The sequence below is a fragment of the Scardinius erythrophthalmus genome (genome assembly GCF_964197995.2).
Source record: "Scardinius erythrophthalmus genome assembly, chromosome: 5".
Lineage (NCBI taxonomy): Eukaryota > Metazoa > Chordata > Actinopteri > Cypriniformes > Leuciscidae > Scardinius > Scardinius erythrophthalmus.
In genome coordinates, this window is record NC_138225.1 from 14960580 (window position 1) to 14980219 (window position 19640).

Sequence of the window (19640 nt, forward strand, 5' to 3'; positions counted from 1 at the left end):
CTGATATTTACTTATTTATTTAAAGTAACTGTGCATGTTATACCATCTTATAAATAAGCAGAAATAAACTAAATCTGCAGAGACCACTAGCTGGTGCTTGGAGCTTGTGAAACATCAGTACGCATGCGTGCGCCTCTGCACCTGTTCAGCAGTGCCGCGCGCTCCCGATTCCTCAGCGCGCCGCCGTGCAAAATATGGGGGCGCGCTCTTTATGGCAGCTCTCAAAAGAGGGGGAGCAGCAGCGCACGAGCGCGCCGTCGTTGTCAGGGACGGACGGGGTACAGCTGGGAAAAACACATACACACACACGCACACCCCCGTCTCCGTCATACACGCACATACGGCAAAAAAACAAAAGCGACCCTAAGGGAAGAGCGGAACGGGAGAGAGGGAGCATGCGGCGAGGAGCAGGGGCTGCTGCAGACCTTTGTTTGTTTCCTGGAAACCCTGGAGCGCGAGGAAATAAAATGGAGTGGTAGGGGCTCCGAGGCGCGAGAGGCGCGTCCACCTGCTGCTACCGGGAAGGCAGTCCGGGCTCGCGAGAGAGGGGAAACATGTTGAGACCACTGCATTGAAGTGGGTAACAAAAAAATAATAACAAAAAAACAACATATGACAACATTCCACGCGCCGAGCGATCAAACGGAGTCTTAAGAGCGGGCGGGACGTGCGGCCCGAGTGTAACGGGAGGTGAGTATGTGGGCTGTGCGTGTTTATGTGCGTGATGCGGTGAGCGGGCCAGTGTGACGCGCGTCAAACGCTGCAATGGGGAGAAATGGTGGAGCGAGTGTCAGCTGTCATGATGCGTCCATATTGCACAGGTGTGTGTGAGAGTGAGGGAGAAGAGGAGGAGGAATGGTTCTGTGTCCTGCGAAAGCTGAGTCGCAGGCCATCGTTTGAGGGGACAGAAAGCATTGGTGCTACGTGAGGCAAACACATACTCTCTCTCTCTCTTTCGCTCTTACACACCATCCCCCCTAAGCCAAGGCCACAGCTACATACGCATTCGTTCACACAGAGCAATAAACACGAGCGATGTTATGTGGCGACATTCTGTATGTGCCGTTTTACGCATTTTCATTTCCCCCCGCGTTTTGCTTGTGGTCGGTGCTCGGCGCCTGCGACCGATGCGGCATTTGGCGATGGGAGATGCAGAACAGCAGAGCGCGTATCATAGCGCACCAGGCCTTCAATAATTAAGGGTGGACTCAAACCTGTTACGTCTCTCTGAATAATGTAAATTCTCTTGGTTATCCGAGATGTTGAAAGCGTGCTCATCTTTCAGGCCCTTGATATAATCATGTTAGAGTATAGGACCTGTCTGTCACCGGATACCTGTCCTGGGAAGCTGTTATGGAAGTTTCTTTGATGCTGTCAAGCTGCACCGCACACGTACGGCTATAACCGAACCGAAGGTGTCTTGCACAACAACCACCCAAATCAATCAATCAATCAATCAATCAATCAATCGATCGACGAAACAATCAATCAGAATGGATGCATAGGTCTATTTGTTTTCCACACAGAAGCCAGACTTGCTGTGTTTAAACCTTCTACCTTGAGTTACTCAGTCAGTGTAGTAATGTTTTCATTTACATAAATGGATGGATGTTTGATATTTTGGTTGCTTGTCTGACAGATGACCAAGGACAGATTGCAGCAGATTTATCGATCTCTGAAAAAGATCTAACAAACTCACACCGACGTGGATTAGGGGTCTCTCTCTCTCTCTCTCTCTCTCTCTCTCTCTCTCTCTCTCTCTCTCTCTCCCCCCTGTAATTCCATTGTCTGTCTCTTGGGTGGATGTTGAAGCTGAATAAATATTAATTTCGTTTTTAATAAAAGCAGTTTGCAGACAGTGCCACTGCCCTGTTCTCTGTCTCTGTCTGCAATGCTGGCAAGAATGAGCCCAGCCATGCTGTTCTCAGAACAGCCCTGGGCTTTTTCTCATACTGGCACTGGTTTGGAAGGAGCAAATCCTAGATCATAGCCATTTCTAGATCCGGAAATGGTGTATAAATACATCAGAAATGGTGTTTTAGTGTATTACTCTGCGTGTTGTTGGAAATGGGTGTTATGGAATTTTTGCCTGATGATATTCTAAAATTATCCAGAGAATGTATTTATGGGGTATAAGACAAATGTGCTGTTGACAGTAACAGCTTATTGAAATAGTTGGGCCATAAACATTTTAAGGTAAATGTTCACGTATTTATGATCAGAAGCATGTTTTAATAACATTTGATAAATACATTTCTGAATTAGCTGTTATGTTTGTTGAACAATAGTAATTGAACAAACAGTAAATAGTAACAACAAATCAGTTATATGAATTCGAATTGAATGTATCTACTAAAGTTTCATATGGAATTCCAAGTGATAATGAAATTAGAATTTTTTTAATTAATTTTGTTTAAATTACATTATTTAAAGTGTATAAAAAAATATTGTAATTGGAGCAGCAAACCACTGAAATACACACAATGCCCACTCAACAGTTTCAAAACTCTTGTGCAATTCATAAATCTTCAATAGGTCAGTTCTGATTTCCTATATAAATTCACCTCATGGGAACACTTCAAACAGTGTACTAGAGATCAGCATTTCTCCCCAAAGCATATGCTGCTGTGTTATGTTTATTTATTTATTTTTTTAAATAAAAAGCTGCATGTCTTTTTACTTGCATATATGGCACACTATTCTGACACATGCACACACAGCCTGAGGCAAGAGATAGCACTCTTTCTTTTCTCTGTCTCTGCTGTTACAAAGCTCTTTCATTTCTTTCACATCCTCAAGAGTTGTACTTCACAGTGAAGGGCAATCAGAGGACAGAATGATGTAAAGCAATACAACTTACTGTAATCCTTGAGAGTAAAAGTGAGAGACCGGAACGGAAAACGGGACACAAATCAAGGAAGTACTAGAGAGAGAAGGCTGATTTGTAACTCATAGTTGGCATGTTAAATAAATAATTTCTCTTCTCAGTTCTCTGAATATAAGTTTTGAACATTGAATATTTTTTTCTGGACCTGAAGCTAAAATTCCCCTAAATTAACAAGTCATTCTTCATCATTTTAGCTGCTGATAAACTTAAAAGAATAGTTCACCCAGAAAAAGGAAAATACCATCATGTCTATTTAAATGTTTTGTATGACTTTGATGGAACACAAAAGAAGTTTATGAGATTTCCCTAGGTTTTCTTTTCTATTAATTGGCTAAGAACTGATGTTTTCTGACACTTTTTTTTATACACTTATAAAAATGTATACACTAATTTTCTGCATTTCACTTCTGGTCTAGCTAGAGTAATTTTATACTTTACACTTGCCATTGTGTAGTGCAAATAATGTTGGCTCTTATGACAAATTGATTGGGATATTCCTCATTTGTAAGTCACTGTGAATACAGAATACAGATAAAAGAATACATTAACACCATACTAAAATACCAAAAACCCTACTGGTTTATCGGTCAAATCTAGAGTTCTGAAAAGTGTGATTTTTTTTTTTTTTTTTTCAGACTTTAGTGCTGACAGATTTTAAAGATTGCATGGCTTCCACTATAGCCTTTACTGTGTGTGTCTTTGTGTTTCTACAGGCTGGACAGTGGTAATTATGTTAGTGAGAGAGAGATTCAGTTCAGATTGATGGATGTTCTACGGGAGTCTCGATTCTCAGGGGCAGATCACAGCCCCTGCCCAAGAGATGCCAGTGAAAATGGTAGGAGTTCCCACATGCATATAACATGCAGCATTTTAAGAACTATTATTGCACCTAATTTAAAAATCACATTGATTTCAGTGTAATATGTAATGCGTCTTTTATATCTATAAAATCTTTACAGATGTTTGTCAGGAAAAACTTGAATTTCACTTTAAAGATTTTTCTCACCCTCTTTTTGTTTTTGACTTTTTTAGAACCACATGACCCGTTGGCAGATGTGCCACATGATTTAAGGCGCTGTGATGACATCACTCCTGCAGTGCTGTCCCTGCCCTCCCTCTGTGGCCAGAGTCAGACCTCTGAAGGTCCCCTTAGCCCAGCTGACCTGCATGATGGGTCTGTCTCCAACACCACCTCTCTATCCTCTCTCTCTTCGTTCTCCTCTCTTTCCTCCCTCTCATCTCTCTCTTCTGTGCCCTGTTCCAAACCTGTGACGCCCTGGTCTGTGCCGCAGACCTGTGACAGGTCATCCCTCTCTAACATGGACTCCAGGGGCGGAGATTGCCTTAGCTGTCTGATCCCCAAAAATCAGACAGAACCGGAATCCTGTGAGTCCGTACTCGGCTTTGCCAGCATCAATTTGCAATGCCTTGGCCCCACCCCCAGCGCAGGTCGCTATGGTGACCAGGTCCTATCTGACCAGCTGCTCAGCGGCCCCGCCCATCCAGCTGTGACCAATGAGGGGGCTGAGGAAGGGAGGTCGATGCAGGAGAGCGAATCAGATGAGGATCCTGCATCCAGGAGCATATACGAAGGTCTTGGTGAGGAGGCGCAGGACTGGAGCTGTCTAGAGACACTCATCAGTGAAAGCCGTATGGAGCTCTTGGACTTATGCTCTCGCAGTGAACTTGCAGTCAATCTGTTCTGTGAAGAAGATGTGGAGAATTACATGTTTCAAGAGGAGGAGACAGCACTCAGTACTGACGTCTGCTCACTTAAGATACGCTACGAGTCCTATCAGGATGGAGTACAGGAGAGAAGTGAATCTGCCCTACAGGATGAATCTCAGCTAGGTTTCTTTCCCAGTTTACCTTGCAGTAGAAAGGAGGGGCCAAAAGAGAAAATGGACCAATCCATTGAGATTAAGGGTGATGACCATGTGACCCCCAGTATTAGCCCAGACAGTAACTTTCTTTTTGACCTCAGTAATTCTCCAGAAGATTCTGGTGAATTCAGTGATGACAGCTCTTGCACAGGCTCCCCAGACCACGCTCTCTCCCTTCGCCATGGCCGTTTGTCCAGAGAAAACTCTAGCTCCTCCAGCCAGCTAAGCTACCGCCTCCGAGCCAAGAGGAAGGTGGCCTACCGAGAAGACTACCTGTATGATGTGGACTCTATAGAAAGTGAGAAAAACGCAGAGAAACGAGATAAACAGCCTGCTGGGCTCAAGAAAGAGCGTGATGATGACTGGTGTCCGAAGAAGAGGAGGCGGTCCAATAGGAAGGACCCACCTGTCATTATAAAATACATAATCATTAATCGGTTTAAAGGCCAGAGGCACATGAGGGTGCGGCTGGGACGAGTCGACCCATCACCTTCTGTAGTCTGTTTGAGTCCAAATGCTCTGGTGCGCTATGAGAGACTTGCACCATTAAAAGCTTACTGGCAGAAAAGAGAAAAGGAGTTGCAGGAACAGAATAGATTGAAAGCTGCAGAAACAACCAAACGTCTCAATGGCTGCAAAAGACCGCCAAACACTACACCCAAACGCAAGCACAGGTTGGCCAGACTCAGGATCCAGCAGATCCATGCAGTACAGAATTCCCTCCCCAGCCAAACTATAGTGGTCCACGCCAACAATCAGCCAGAGGAGACTGAATCACTGAAAAGCACAGAGGAACCAAAAGATGACATTACCCCCATTAAGCACACTGCCAGGGCTAAAAGCAGAACACAGGAGAGAGAAGAAAGAAGAAAGGCAGGTAAAACAGGAAAGATAAAGAAGTTTAAAAGTGAAGCAAGACTCCGGTTGAAAAAGTTAAAAGACGCTGAGACACAGGGAGTCCCTGAAGCCTCTGAGATTGAGCAGTGCAGCCCATGTTTACCAGAAAACCTTAGTAACTCTTTAGAAGTTAATGTTGCAAATGAAACCTCCAGTAATGACCCTGAAAAATGCACTTTGACCCCAACAGCGCCAGGGACTAATGGAAACGCTGAACTCCTCCCGGGAGGATACCTGCAGACTCTTCTCGAAGCCTCTGAGTCATCGAGCACTGCTAACATCACTTATTTCCATCCAGGGCTGCAGAATCCCACCCTTCAGCCAGTCCAGAGCTGTGTTCTCTCTCCTCCCTCTGAATCAGAGCTGCCCCACTCTCCTTCACCTATGAACCACGGGCCCAACCACACGCATTATGCTGAGCCAAACCTTACTGAACCAACCCAGCCCATTTCATGGCCATCCCAACCATCTGCTGAACAGCTGCCCTTCTCCCCAGACATCCCAACCCAGTCGCCTATGATGCCATCAGGCTTTCCCACACCATTGCCTGTGTTAGCAGGGGATGGCACAAATGTCGCAGGGTATGGGCAAGTGTCTCTATCAGGGTGCAGGGTGTCATATGAAGAGTCCCAACCTGATGCTGATTATGGCTTGAGTCCGACTGGGTCTAGGAGTGACAGTGGTGTAGGGCGGCTGGTTAGCTTTAACTCCCTTGGGTCACTTTCTGCCACCTCTAGCAACTACAGCTCGCTCAGCCTAAGAGAGGGTGAAAGAGAGAGGGAAGAAGAGATCAGTGAGATCAACGATGGCTTCTTGCCACATTGCAGTCCACGGCTCATCCTACAGCAAAGTCTAGAGGAGGTTGCTCCGCTTCGAGAGTCCACTGACCTTCTGGATATCTCCAACTTTACCCCTGACAAGTTCCGTCATTCATCGCTATCTGAGATGTCCCCACCAGACACACCTAACTCTTCCCCACAGCTGCTGGGGAATTGTGGTAAAGTTGGAGAGTTCTCTGAGGCAGCAGAAGCAAATGTACAATGGAACTGTGGAGTTGTCCCGCAACTAAATGAAGATGGAAACCCACACCTCCTTCAGATACAGTCTTTCAACACAGAGGAGGAAGATGTAGGGCTAAGGGATCACAAAGGTTCTACGAAAAAGGGTGGGAAAAATGGACAAGGCACTAAAAAGACCAAAACTCCAAAAGCAGTAAAAGGAGAGAAAGTCAAGCTCCCACGTCAGGGTTCTCGTTCTGTGAAGAAGATCAAAGCCTTGCTAGAGGGAAAAGCAGCCAAATGTGGCGGAGGGTCAGGAAGTTGCGCTTCATCCCCCACCCCATCGCTTGGCTTGATTGGAGCTCAGGGGGAGTGGCCTATTACCGGGGGACTGTCGAACGATGACCAACGAGAATTCCAGGAACCATCAAACATCCTGTCCAATATAGTGTCTGGCATGGCTGAGGTACAGCGTTTTATGAGGGCCTCTGTGGAACCTCTTTGGGGGCCTTGCCTGTCACCAGGTCAACATGCCCTCCAGAGCCAGACACTGAAGATTCTGGGTAGTGCCGCTGACCTTAAAAAGCGGGGGGGTGCCTCAGGCGGAGGTCGAGGGAAGAAAGGGGCTGGGCGTGGTGGTAAAGCACTGCCTAAACTTCTCCCACCAGGCTTCTTTCCTACCCTTGGATTAGACTGCCTCCCACTTCCACACCGCCCAGCCCACAAAAAAATGTACCGTCACAAAAGCAGTGCTAAGTTTGCCCGTGAGGAACTCTTAGCGGGCAAAAGGGACATAAAAGGAGTAGCATTGACCGCTTTGGTAGAGAAACGGAGGTAATATTTTCTCTCTGCAATGTGCCCCTTCTCTTTCTCCGTTCCCTTCCCTCGCACCCTGCCAAATCCTCCTAAAATCCTTTCCACATTTCAGAGCTGCATGGCACCGACTTTACCCACAATCCTTTGCCTAGCCCACTGGAAGGCAGGCACATCCTGCATGTCAGCCCTGCTAAACTACCTACTAGACTGACTGAAGTCTCACTGTCATGGCTGCACCCTACTCACCATTGCTGCTTTGTTGCATTTTTACCTGACAAATTTTCAGTTGTTTTTAGTTGTGTTTTGTTTGTTTTACAAGAAGAAAAATGCCTTGAAAGTCTTTGGATTCTCTTTTAGTGTGGTGTTTATCTAAATATCAATATTTTGTCTTTTTGTTTTCCGTTGCAGCTATAACACTGTATGTGTTAAATCGGTGTCACAGCACCATGGTTTAAATCGAGCCCAGCGCCCTGCTCTGTCTCTCAGCAAATGGTTGCCTTCTGTTCAGGGGTCAAAGGTCATGTGTAGTATTCTGTGCTAAGAATCGTTTTCCCCTCGTTTCTGTGCCAACCCCTCAGAACACTGGGCTTTGACAAGCTAAAAGAAAGCGTCCTCACCAAGATGTGCGTTTTCTGAGGTTCTGAAATTCCGAAAGAGATTTTTTTTCATTGTTGTTTGTTTATAAGTTGTGAAAAGGGGGTTCATTCATCTGTTCTCCAGTGAATCTCCTCCTGCCAGTATCAAAATGCTGTTGTACACAAACATATGCACTATTTACAAAACAAGATTATATCAAACATGTTTAAATTAATGTGCCAAACTATGAACAATTAAATGTACAGACATTTTTATCTACATAAATATTTGCTGTTTTATAATGTGGCAGTGATTGAGGAGTGTGTGTGTGTGTGTGCGTGCGTGCTTGGGATGGGGGGAGTTGTTAATCTGAGATTCACTCCTGTTGCATCACATCTGTACAAACAGCGAGGAGTCATCTCAACAATCAAAAGAAAAATGTTGGTTCATTTTCTGTTTTACACTCTTGGCTAGTTCCAGTTTAGAGGCATGAAGTGAGAGATGCATGACAAGAATTGGTGGTAGGAAGCCGAAGTGCTATAATGGCAGAGAAATTCATTGGTTGCCTTTCATTCTGATATATTTCTGGATGGTAAAAGATCACTGTTCATCTATAACAAGGTAAGAAAATGATCATTCCTTCTCATAACAAGACACGTAATGCATTCTAAACCGGTTTACGTCCCCAAGTTTCCAATTTAGCTTTCAGTAAATATTTTCTCTGTACCTCTAATGAATTTTACACCCTTAAAACCAGATAAGAACAGGACCAAATATTGTTTGAAAGTTTTTCTAATTTGTTGCTAGTGATGTGCATGCATTTAAAACATATGAATATGTGCTGTGAATGCTGATCCCCTGTATTACTTTCTCTGACTAGCCTGACTTTTTTTTTTTCTTACCTGATCTCAAAACCATTGTTTTTCAATTGCTGTTGGAATGTTATTTGTTGTGTTATAAAAAGAGGGAAAGAAGCCAACTTGGTTACCCCCATGTACTGTTTACTACATTGCTGCAGGATTGTACAACTCCCTGGATCCCCTCTTTTGTGAATATGTATTTGAAAAGAAGGTTTTTTTTTGTTTTGTTTTTTTGTCTTAAGTTGTTCACTACATCGGGTTAGTTTGTGAACTGATCCTCCTATTTCAGAGTTCAATGGGTATTTGTGCAAATGCTGTTCACATTGCTGTGAATGAATTGAGGTTAAATTATTGGAGAAAATGTTGATGGACACAGGTGCAGATGATGAGTGACATTCCACAGCTGGTGGTGTGATTCAGTGAGCTCCTCTGAAAACTTCTTGACTTTAGGGTGAACTAATTAGAGCCTTCCCAGCCAAATCAGCCTCGCCAAGCAAAAAGCCAGGAAACATTAGCCGGGGAAAGTTTGTTGTCCATGTTTTCCCCGTGCTGAGTGAATGGAGATGTAACACAGTTGGTTCAGGTCCGTTGGCTCAGGGAACCCAACTGCATTCACATCTCTCATTCCCTCAGCCGTCCATCTCGACATAAACTCAAGCTGTTCTCAGCGGTGCCCCCTACTGTACTGTTTTTACATAGCCCTATTGTTGCTAAACCTGCAGGACATCTGTGATGCCAGTGCAGGGTGCTCTTGTTCATATTTTGAGAACAGAGTTTTACACCAGTGAAAACTTTATAGCACACATCCCCTGCACTTACTGTTCATATTTTTAAAAGTTCTTAAACAGTGTTATTCCCCTATAAGTGCATCATGTAAAGTTAAAACAGGAATATCAAAAACTTAATTGTGCCCTATTTATGAATGTATTATATTGTCATGTTGGAAGTATTTTTTTTTCTTCATGATTTATTTGACACTGCATTACTTGTAACTACTTTTGCCTTTTTTCATCATCAAGGAAGAAAAAAAAAAAAGAAACTCTTTCTACTGCCTGGTCTGTGTTCACCAGGTGGATTCTCAATGAAAAAAATGATGACCTGTATATTTTTCATTGTGCCAATTTGTAACATATTTTCTAAGTGTATATTTTTCTTAGAAAGTGATGTGAGGTCGTTCTTACTGTGGCTTTGTTCTTTTCCCTTTTCAGCAAGTGAGAAGGTTGCTAATTGCCATGTTTTCTTTCTTTCTTTTTCTTTCTCTCTCTCTTATTTGTTTTTTGTTTGTTTGTTTTAAAACCAAAAATTGAAAATATTATAAAAAATAAATAAAAAACTATTGTAAAGGAGAGAGAAGGAGAGCAAGCTGTGACTCTTTGTTGAGAGTTTTTGTAATTGGACCAATCTTGTTGTAAGAGTGTTGTGCTCTAGTAAAAAATATATATTAATTTAAAGATAAAAAAGAAACCATGAAAACAGACAGTGGAACAATAACACTAATTTGTGATCTCATTGCTGTTTTATAGATTTTCATGTAAATTATTCTAGTATTTTGTTTTTGTTGTATCTGTCACAAAAGTTGAAATATTTGTGATCAAGCCTGTATGGTGACAAATGTAATATTGGTAACTTGCTGAGTTTTGTAATCATGTTTATGGAATAAATATTAATTAAAAGAGCTTTTGATCACTTGTTTCAGTACAGTTTCATTTTTACTTGTAAAAATATGAACAAATCTGATTTAACTCAATTTGACAGTAGGGGTAAAATCTCTTCTGTCGAGTTATAAATATAAATATATCTCATTGTAAATCAGCTTTGATGGCAGTTTTTACTAACTACAGCATGCAGTTCAAGGGACACACTGCTTGTTACACCTCTTATACCACACGAGTGCACTATTAACTATGAAACCAGAGATTTTCCGTAGAAATCACTGAACTTAAAAACTAACAGAATTTACAATACAGAAATTATTTTCATCCTTGCAAATGATTTTTTATATTTCATCTGTTTGTAGGCTATGATACACAGGACAGGTTTAATAAAACAAGCCTTGATGACATAAGACTTACGACATTTCTATCTATATTAGGCTAATTAGCTGGTTTCTAATTGTATGTCATTTGTTAAGCTTTATAATATAGTTACATTAAGCTGAAACTGTAAACTGGAACATCATTAACGCGTGTTGCGCGCATCTGTCTGTTTAGTTGTCAGTCATCAAGCCCCTAGAAATGTATCCAATCATATCCCAGAAATTGACGAGCGCCACAGTTTATGGGTGTGTTTTTGCTTGAAGGGGGCGGGGCCACAAGGGCACATAGTACATTTGCTGCGTGGACGGACCCGAAATCAGATAACCGGTACCAAGGCCCTCTCTGCACTGCACTCACTTTATTGAGGTTAACATTGAATCAGAAGAGAATTTCACTTACAGTGTTTTGTAAAAAACACTGTACAGCACCCCGACACTATAGGCACCACGGATCAGCCAAGAATGCCAAATATAAAGATTTTTAGCGGCAGTTCGCATCCGGATCTGTCGCAGAAGATCGCGGACCGACTGGGACTCGAGCTGGGCAAAGTGGTCACCAAAAAATTCAGCAATCAGGAAACCTGGTGAGTTATTTTCAGTCAGAATTGATACTGAAACTATGCTTTCACGTAATGTTTTGGCTATGGTACACGGAATGGTAAACACATGGTAACCATGTTTTGTTTTTTTAGTTTGTAGTTTTCTGAATTGGAAGATGTCGTCTGGCGCAATGCACCTCAATCATGCAACAGACTCAGTTTCCCAGCATGCACCTGCATTAAGCATGTGACTCTAGGGCCGCTAATGCTAATTTTAAACGTCCTGTCTGGCCTCCTCTGCCACGTGAGGAGTCATACCGTTATTAATTGTGCCCTTTTGAAATGCAGCTGTATTATTATTATTTATCATTAATAGTTGTAATACTGCTGTACACATTAACACATAATTTAAAATAAAATAAAATACACAACTCTCATATGTAGACCTGAAAAATCATATTGGCTCTGCTGTCTGTTTATATAATTGACATTTAGCCCAAGATGAGTGGAAGGCTTGTGACCCTAAGATAAAATGTCTCTTACTCTTTATCTGCTCCTGACTTTTGATAAATGTAGCCAGGTTCTTGACGCAACAGTTTCAGTTTGTTTTTGCAATGGTTAACAGTCAAGACCAAATATCAGCTCGTATCAGATACTCCCCTTTAATCAGGCTGACAAATATAGATTTATTGTGTACTGTCTTTAGTGATTGAGACTCAGCCTTATCTGTGTTTTTGTCTGTTTTTTTGTGTGTAGTGTTGAGATAGGAGAGAGTGTGCGTGGAGAAGATGTATATATTGTCCAGAGTGGCTGTGGCGAAATAAACGACAATCTTATGGAGCTGTTGATCATGATCAATGCCTGTAAGATTGCGTCAGCATCCAGAGTCACCGCGGTCATTCCTTGCTTTCCCTACGCTCGGCAGGACAAGAAGGACAAGGTGGGGGTGAGAGAAACAGCTTGCTTATTAACATGTACACACAGTTGATCATACATTAATCACAACACTGTTGGTGGATCCATGTGGGCTACTTTCTGTAAGTCTTTCTTCTGTGGTGTCAGTGTGTGTTTCTTGTATTCTCCTTGTCTGGCCTCTTGGCAACTTATAAGGCATGGCTAATGATGCTTGCTCTTTTCCTGTTAATGTGTCTATAGTTAATGGTCGTGATTATACCTGTTTATGAGTGTGTGTTTAGTTACGAGTGAAAATTTTGTCTGGTAGAGTCGGGCTCCAATCTCAGCCAAGCTGGTCGCCAACATGCTGTCTGTAGCCGGAGCAGACCACATCATCACTATGGACCTACATGCATCTCAAATTCAGGTACACCCAGTAAAACGCCTTCCCTGTTCCCTACAGACTCAAAACAAACCCTTATCTCTCACGAACAGAGATCAGTGACATAACCCTACAGTCAGGCACATGTAAAACTGGGTGGGCATTACATTTTATAGTTTCGAGACTTGGACACAAAGTTTTTTTTTTTTTGCGTTTTTGCTCAAGGTATGATTTTAAGTCGATGTGTTTTTTTTTTTTCAGGGATTCTTTGACATCCCAGTTGATAACTTGTATGCTGAGCCAGCAGTCCTCAAATGGATAAAGGAAAACATCAATGAGTGGAAGAATTGCACCATTGTTTCTCCTGATGCCGGTGGAGCCAAGAGGTGTGTTTTTTCTATTTCCTCTCCTGCCTCGCTCTCAAAAACATCGGGTCTCGTTCAGTGACCCATGTGTATGCAGAAATATGTGTGATACCTGCGTACAAAGGGTTTCACAAACAAATAAATCATCATCCATCAATTGTTGTACCAAAAGTTTAGAATAACTTCACAATAAATGTAAAATCAACTGAAACCAGATAGGCAAAAATCACAGTCTCGGTGGTCTTATAAACGTTTTTATATGCATTTACATGTTTATATATTTATATTTATGTTTAGGGCCTAAAATTAACACTCGCCAAGCACCACATGTGAATAAAAATGTTGTTGGCGAGTGTGTGAAACAGTGTCAGTCGCCAGTTGGCCGGTAACATTTTTATGAATTCTAACAATGCAGTATTGTGAAAACATTAAAGGAGTAGTTCACTTTAAAATGAAAATTACCCCATTATTTACTCACTAGGTGTATGACTTTCTTCTTTCAGACAAATGTAATCGGAGTTATATTAATAAACACCCTGACGCTATAATGGCAGTGGATTGCAACCATCAGATTGAAGCTCAAAAAGTGCATCCATCCATTATAAAAGAGCTCCACATGGCTCCGGGGGGTTAATAAAGGCCCTCTGAAGCAAAGCGATGAGTTTGTGTAAGAAACATATTCATATTTAAAACTTAAGTAAAATAACTAGCTTCCGGCCAAACGAACATACGGATTGTACTTCAGTGTAAAGTGCAACTTATGCGAGTAATGTGACGTACTGCTGATATTTACGCTACGCCATGACGCACTACGTTACTTCTGACGTCATGAGTTGCGTAAGTTGCGCATCAGGGGCAAGTAGACTGCGTTTAGCCAGAAGCTAGAATTTTACTTGGTAGCGTGTAAAATATGAATATGTTTCTTACACAAACTCATCGCTTTGCTTCAGAGGGCCTTTATTAACCCCCCGGAGCCATGTGGAGCTCTTTTATAATGGATGGATGCACTTTTTGAGCTTCAATCTGATGGTTGCAATCCACTGCCATTATAATGCTTGCAAGCGTCAGGGTGTTTATTAATATAACTAGAAAGAAGAAAGTCACACACCTTGTCATATACTTGGTGTATAGTATAGGAAAGTCATATACATGGCTTGAGGGTGAGTAAATTATGGGGTAATTTTTATTTTAAAGTGAACAACGCTCAGGAAAGTTGACGGGCCAGTGATGCATCATCATGAAAGTTAAAGCATTGTCAAGTTATATAATCAAGCACAAGAAGACGTGAAAGGGAACTGAATTTGTTTCTCGAAGCACACGTCTCAGTGAGCGTGCGATACTGAATTGAGCTCTTTCACGCATCTTGCGCTTGAACAGACCTTTTCAAACAAAATTGTTGAAAGGTCCGTCTTGGCAAGTAAACATAGTCACTTATGTCTTAAGTCAGTGTGTGTATATATTATATTATATTATATTATATTATATTATATATAATAAACCTTTTTTCTTTTATGAGGAAAAAGTAAGTAAGGCCTAATAATATTTCCATGTTTGCTGAGTGACCAGAAGCTGTGTGGAAACACCACATATGGAAATGATTTGGGCGTGTTTTACACAAATTACTAACCGGGGGCGAGAGGTGGCGAATTCAGGATAATCCAACTTCATTAACATTCCAATAAGGTTAAGAACAAACGAGTGTCTGTATGCACGTGGTCTAAATTTGGACCACCATGTATAAATTAGAATAATTTACACAATTATCATTGAATGAGACCCATTCTCTTCCTCACTTATTTCTTTTCTTGTTTCACTGTCATTCTTGTCATTTAGATTTCCAGTTTGTTTAAAAAGTAAAAAAAAAAAAGAATGTATTTTGTGATCTTTTTAAGTATTGGATTGCAAATAATATGATTTAAAGCAACATAACCCTTTCAGGTTGTTAAACCTGGAGGATTCTAGTTCATAATGTTGATAAGGCTCTTTCAAGACGATGGACATGAGTGTGTTTTACTCTTTTTAGGTGTGGAGGGTGAGGAAATGTCAGGTTTTTTGTGTGTTTGTGTGTGAGTGTGTGATTTCTCTGCTAACAGTCGATGGCTTGGCCTAAACCTTTAGCTGTACAATATAGTGGTGGGCATTTTTTTCAAATCTGTTTGAAGCCTTTTAAAGCTTGGCTAATTTAATCACGCTGATTACATCATGTGATTTGTTTCTGGAGAAATGGACTGACTGCAGCGCCCCCTTTTGTAACAATTTAAGGCACTCGAGTGAGTGAGTGATCTTACACACACTGTGACTGGAGTTTGTACTTGTTTTTACTGACATTTGCGCATGTGGCCTATCTGTGATGTCTGTATATGATACTTGCAGAGAAGCCTGAATGCATCCATTGTCATTTCTCTCTGTTGTACAGAATGCTACCTAAGAATTGTGTGTTCATTTTATCAGAGTAACATCCATCGCTGACCGACTGAACGTGGACTTTGCCCTAATCCACAAGGAGCGGAAGAAGGCCAATGAGGTGGATCGTATGGTGCTGGTTGGGGACGTGAAGGACCGAGTGGCGATTTTAGTAGATGACATGGCGGACACGTGTGGGACAGTATGTCACGCGGCTGACAAGTGAGGACTCGCGTGATACACGATCACTTTCATGCTCAAACACATGCACATTCATGATTATCCTAGTAATCTGTCATGCCTCCATACAGGCCTGTCTGTTTTTTAACCGCATATGTGCGTCTCTGTCCTCTATCAGACTGGTGTCTGCAGGAGCCACTAAAGTCTACGCCATCTTGACTCACGGCATCTTCTCTGGGCCTGCCATTTCTCGGATCAACAATGCCAACTTTGAGGCCGTCGTGGTCACCAACACAATTCCACAGGAGGACAAAATCAAACACTGCAACAAGATTCAGGCACAGACATTTATCATATAAAAAACTGTTATGGTTTAGGGATGGGTAATAATTTCCAAATAATAACAATCAATTTAAATATCGATTCTTCAAGATCTATTTTTAAAAATAATTCAAACAAATGTTTCCGGTCACACAGTATTGTAATTATACATAATCACATGATTATGCAATAATTGTATAATATGTGTTTCAAAGTCAGAATCGAATCTCAAGCTTGTGAATCTGAATCAAATCAGTGATGATATGCAACTCTATTATGGTCTCACAATTTTACCATACATTTGTAATACATGTACACTATTGTTTAAAAGTTAGCTGAGGCTAGATTTTATTTGAGTAAAAATACAGTAAATCCAGGAATATTGTGAAATATTATTACAATTTTAAAATAAGTGTTTTCTATTTGAATATATTTTCAAATGTAATTTATTCCTGTGATGACAAAGATGAATTTTCAGCTTTACTCCAGTCTTCAGTGACAAATGATCCTTCAGAAATCATTCTAATATGCTGATTTGGTATTCAGGAAACATTTCTTATTAATATCAGTATATTTGCTATAAATGAATACTTATTACTATGAATGAATGTTGCCGCTGAATATTTTTAGTAAATTATTTTCATCATTTTTTTTTTTTTTTTTAATGAATATCGAAGAACAGCAATTTAATGCATCCTTGCTGAATTAAAGTATTAAATTCTTCCCAACAACAAACAAACATTTGACCGGTAGTGTAATCTGGTTTTAACTTCTGGAATATTATATCTGATTTGGTTGTTTTACTGTACAGATAGTATTTTTTTTAGTTGTTGTTCTTTACTCTGAGCATTCTGACTGATTTATTTTTCTCTCCCTCTCCAGGTGATCGACATTTCTATGATCCTGGCTGAAGCCATCAGGCGAACTCATAATGGGGAGTCGGTCTCATACCTGTTCAGCCACGTTCCTTTGTAACACGCACATACATGCAGACACACGCACACACACACGTCATCTCTTTACACGTCATGAGTGTACAGACTCGCATGATGGAGAACCATTGCTGGGTCTGTCACACGTAAGAGTCTCACATACGCGTCATTTAACTGAAGACATATCCTGGACAGTGAATGAAAAGAATGAAAGCTTTCCCCCTTTCTGCTGCATGTGCTGACTCCCCTTTTTTCCCCCCAAGAACATTGTGAAATGTAATAATTTGATACTTCTATCATCTTGATTTCCATCTACTATCCACTCATTGAATTTCACCCGTCACACTGTTGCATAAATGTTACTTGCATGTTTGTCTGTCTGTTATTTCCTAAGAAACCATTTAAAGCAACAATTAGACAAAAAAACTTGTAATTCTTATAATGGAAAATCTCCTGTAAAACTGGATTTTTTTTTGGTATTTTAACTCCAAGTTTACTGTTTAACTTAAGGTACGATGGACGTTTATGAGTTTTGTATCTTATTTTTGTTATAGAATATAATTACTAACATGTGGCAAGATTGGTAAAGAATAGAGATGGGTTAGGCCCCTTTAGATTGCCGTTGTTATGGCAGCTGGATTTTTTTCTTCCTTTTTGTTCCTCTTCTCAGGTTTTATTTTATTTTATTTACTTTATTGATTTTCATCTTTTCAGGGTCTTGATAGGGCAAAAGCCAAAATCTGAGTGGACAAATTAGGTCATTTAAAAAAAGAAAAAAAAGTTGTGGTTAGGATGTTTGTTCATGTTTACAGTTAGGCAGTGTTTTGGTTTGCTTGAACACAGATCTGGAAGTGCCCTTCAGATTGGGCTGAAAACACACACTCAAGTCCTATTAAGTGGCTACTGTGGAATTGGCCTGAACAATCAGCCTATTGAACCATATTTTCGTTGTTTCTTGCTTATGTCTGTGTGGGTCAGTGTGTTTGTTCTTTGAAGTATGTTTCTTTTTTCCCATGCTACTTAAGGGGTTAGTTCACCCCAAAAAATGAAATGTATGTTGTTACTTACTCACCCTCATGTCGTTCCAAACCCCTAAGACCTTCATTCGTATTTGGAACACAAATTAAGTTATTTTTGATGAAATCAGGGCTTTCTAACCCCCCTATCGACTGCAACTTTGACAATTTCAGGGCCCAGAGAGGTAGTGAAGACTTTGTTGAAATAGTCCATGTGACCACAGTGGTTCAACCTTAATTTTAATGAAGCAATGAGAATACTTTGAACGCCGGCTCCTGCATCAGCATCACATGTGTGTCGTGGTGCTCACGTAAACAGAAGAAAATGTTGAAAAATCATTTTTGTTTTGCTTTGTTGTTTTTTGTACACAAAGTATTCTCGTCATTTCATAATATTAAGGTTGAACCACTGTAGTCACATGGACTATTTTTACAATGTCTTCACTACCTTTCTGGGCCTGAAAGTGTCAATTACATTGCAGTCAATGGGGGGTCAGAAAGCTCTCGGATTTCATCAAAAATATCTTAATTTGTGTTCTGAATACGAACAAAGGTCTTATGGGTTTGGAACGACATGAGGGTGAGTCATTAACAACAGACATTTTCGTTTTTGGGTGAACTAACCCTTTAAACGAGCTCAGAGAATACACCTATCCTACAGCTTACACTGGAGAAGTATGTGAGATGGCAGAGCTTGATTTGATAGGTCTATGCCGTTTGCCTTAATGAAGGAAAAAAAATACTGACGACTGTATCTTGTCTGAATACAGAACAAGTAAAGCATTTCATGTATAAACTGCACACCTGCTTGCTTTTCCAATTATTATATAGGGTTGGGAGGGTTACTTTTAAAATGTATTCTGTTGCAGTTACAAATTACTTAATAAAAATGTATTCAGTAACGTAATCCAAGCACCACATTATGAAAGTAATGTAATCTGATTACTTTTGGATTCCTTTAAGGTCACATACAGTGAGGAAAATAAGTATTTGAACACCCTGCTATTTTGCAAGTTCTCCCACTTGGAAATCATGGAGGGGTCTGAAATTGTCATCGTAGGTGCATGTCCACTGTGAGAGACATAATCTAAAAAAAATAATCCAGAAATCACAATATATGATTTTTTAACTATTTATTTGTATGATACAGCAGCAAATAAGTATTTGAACACCTGTCTATCAGCTAGAATTCTGACCCTCAAAGACCTGTTAGTCTGCCTTTAAAATGTCCACCTCCACTCCATTTATTATCCTAAATTAGATGCACCTGTTTGAGGTCGTTAGCTGCATAAAGACACCTGTCCACCCCATACAATCAGTAAGAATCCAACTACTAACATGGCCAAGACCAAAGAGCTGTCCAAAGACACTAGAGACAAAATTGTACACCTCCACAAGGCTGGAAAGGGCTACGGGGAAATTGCCAAGCAGCTTGGTGAAAAAATGCAAGATCTCACCTCGTGGGGTCTCAATGATCCTAAGAAAGGTGAGAAATCAGCCCAGAACTACACGGGAGGAGCTGGTCAATGACATGAAAAGAGCTGGGACCACCGTTTCCAAGGTTACTGTTGGTAATACACTAAGACGTCACGGTTTGAAATCATGCATGGCACGGAAGGTTCACCTGCTTAAACCAGCACATGTCAAGGCCCGTCT

General features: G+C 40.9%; 2 protein-coding genes across 5 annotated transcripts; both read left to right on the plus strand.

Annotated features, from left to right (window-relative positions):
• Window positions 1-174: 174 nt before the first annotated feature.
• nexmifa (neurite extension and migration factor a) lies at window positions 175-10596 on the plus strand. Its single transcript, XM_081366211.1, has 4 exons — window positions 175-690; window positions 3601-3722; window positions 3920-7499; window positions 7890-10596. Exons 2-4 carry the CDS (start codon window positions 3650-3652, stop codon window positions 8020-8022), a joined length of 3786 nt encoding a protein of 1261 aa, XP_081222337.1. The 5' UTR covers window positions 175-690; window positions 3601-3649; the 3' UTR covers window positions 8023-10596.
• A 616-nt stretch (window positions 10597-11212) lies between these two features.
• On the plus strand, window positions 11213-18785 carry prps1a (phosphoribosyl pyrophosphate synthetase 1A). Of its 4 annotated transcripts, none has more exons than XM_081365971.1 (7): window positions 11213-11536; window positions 12248-12437; window positions 12714-12812; window positions 13029-13153; window positions 15584-15757; window positions 15894-16053; window positions 16919-18785. In XM_081365971.1, the coding sequence occupies exons 1-7, from the start codon at window positions 11415-11417 to the stop codon at window positions 17009-17011; spliced, it is 963 nt and encodes a 320-aa protein (XP_081222097.1). In that variant the 5' UTR covers window positions 11213-11414; the 3' UTR covers window positions 17012-18785. The 4 variants fall into 4 exon arrangements, with proteins under 4 accessions (XP_081222097.1, XP_081222098.1, XP_081222099.1 ...); XM_081365972.1 differs by having other exon boundaries at window positions 12248-12431; XM_081365973.1 differs by having other exon boundaries at window positions 11216-11536; window positions 12248-12431; window positions 13029-13157.
• The last annotated feature ends 855 nt before the right edge of the window (window positions 18786-19640 follow it).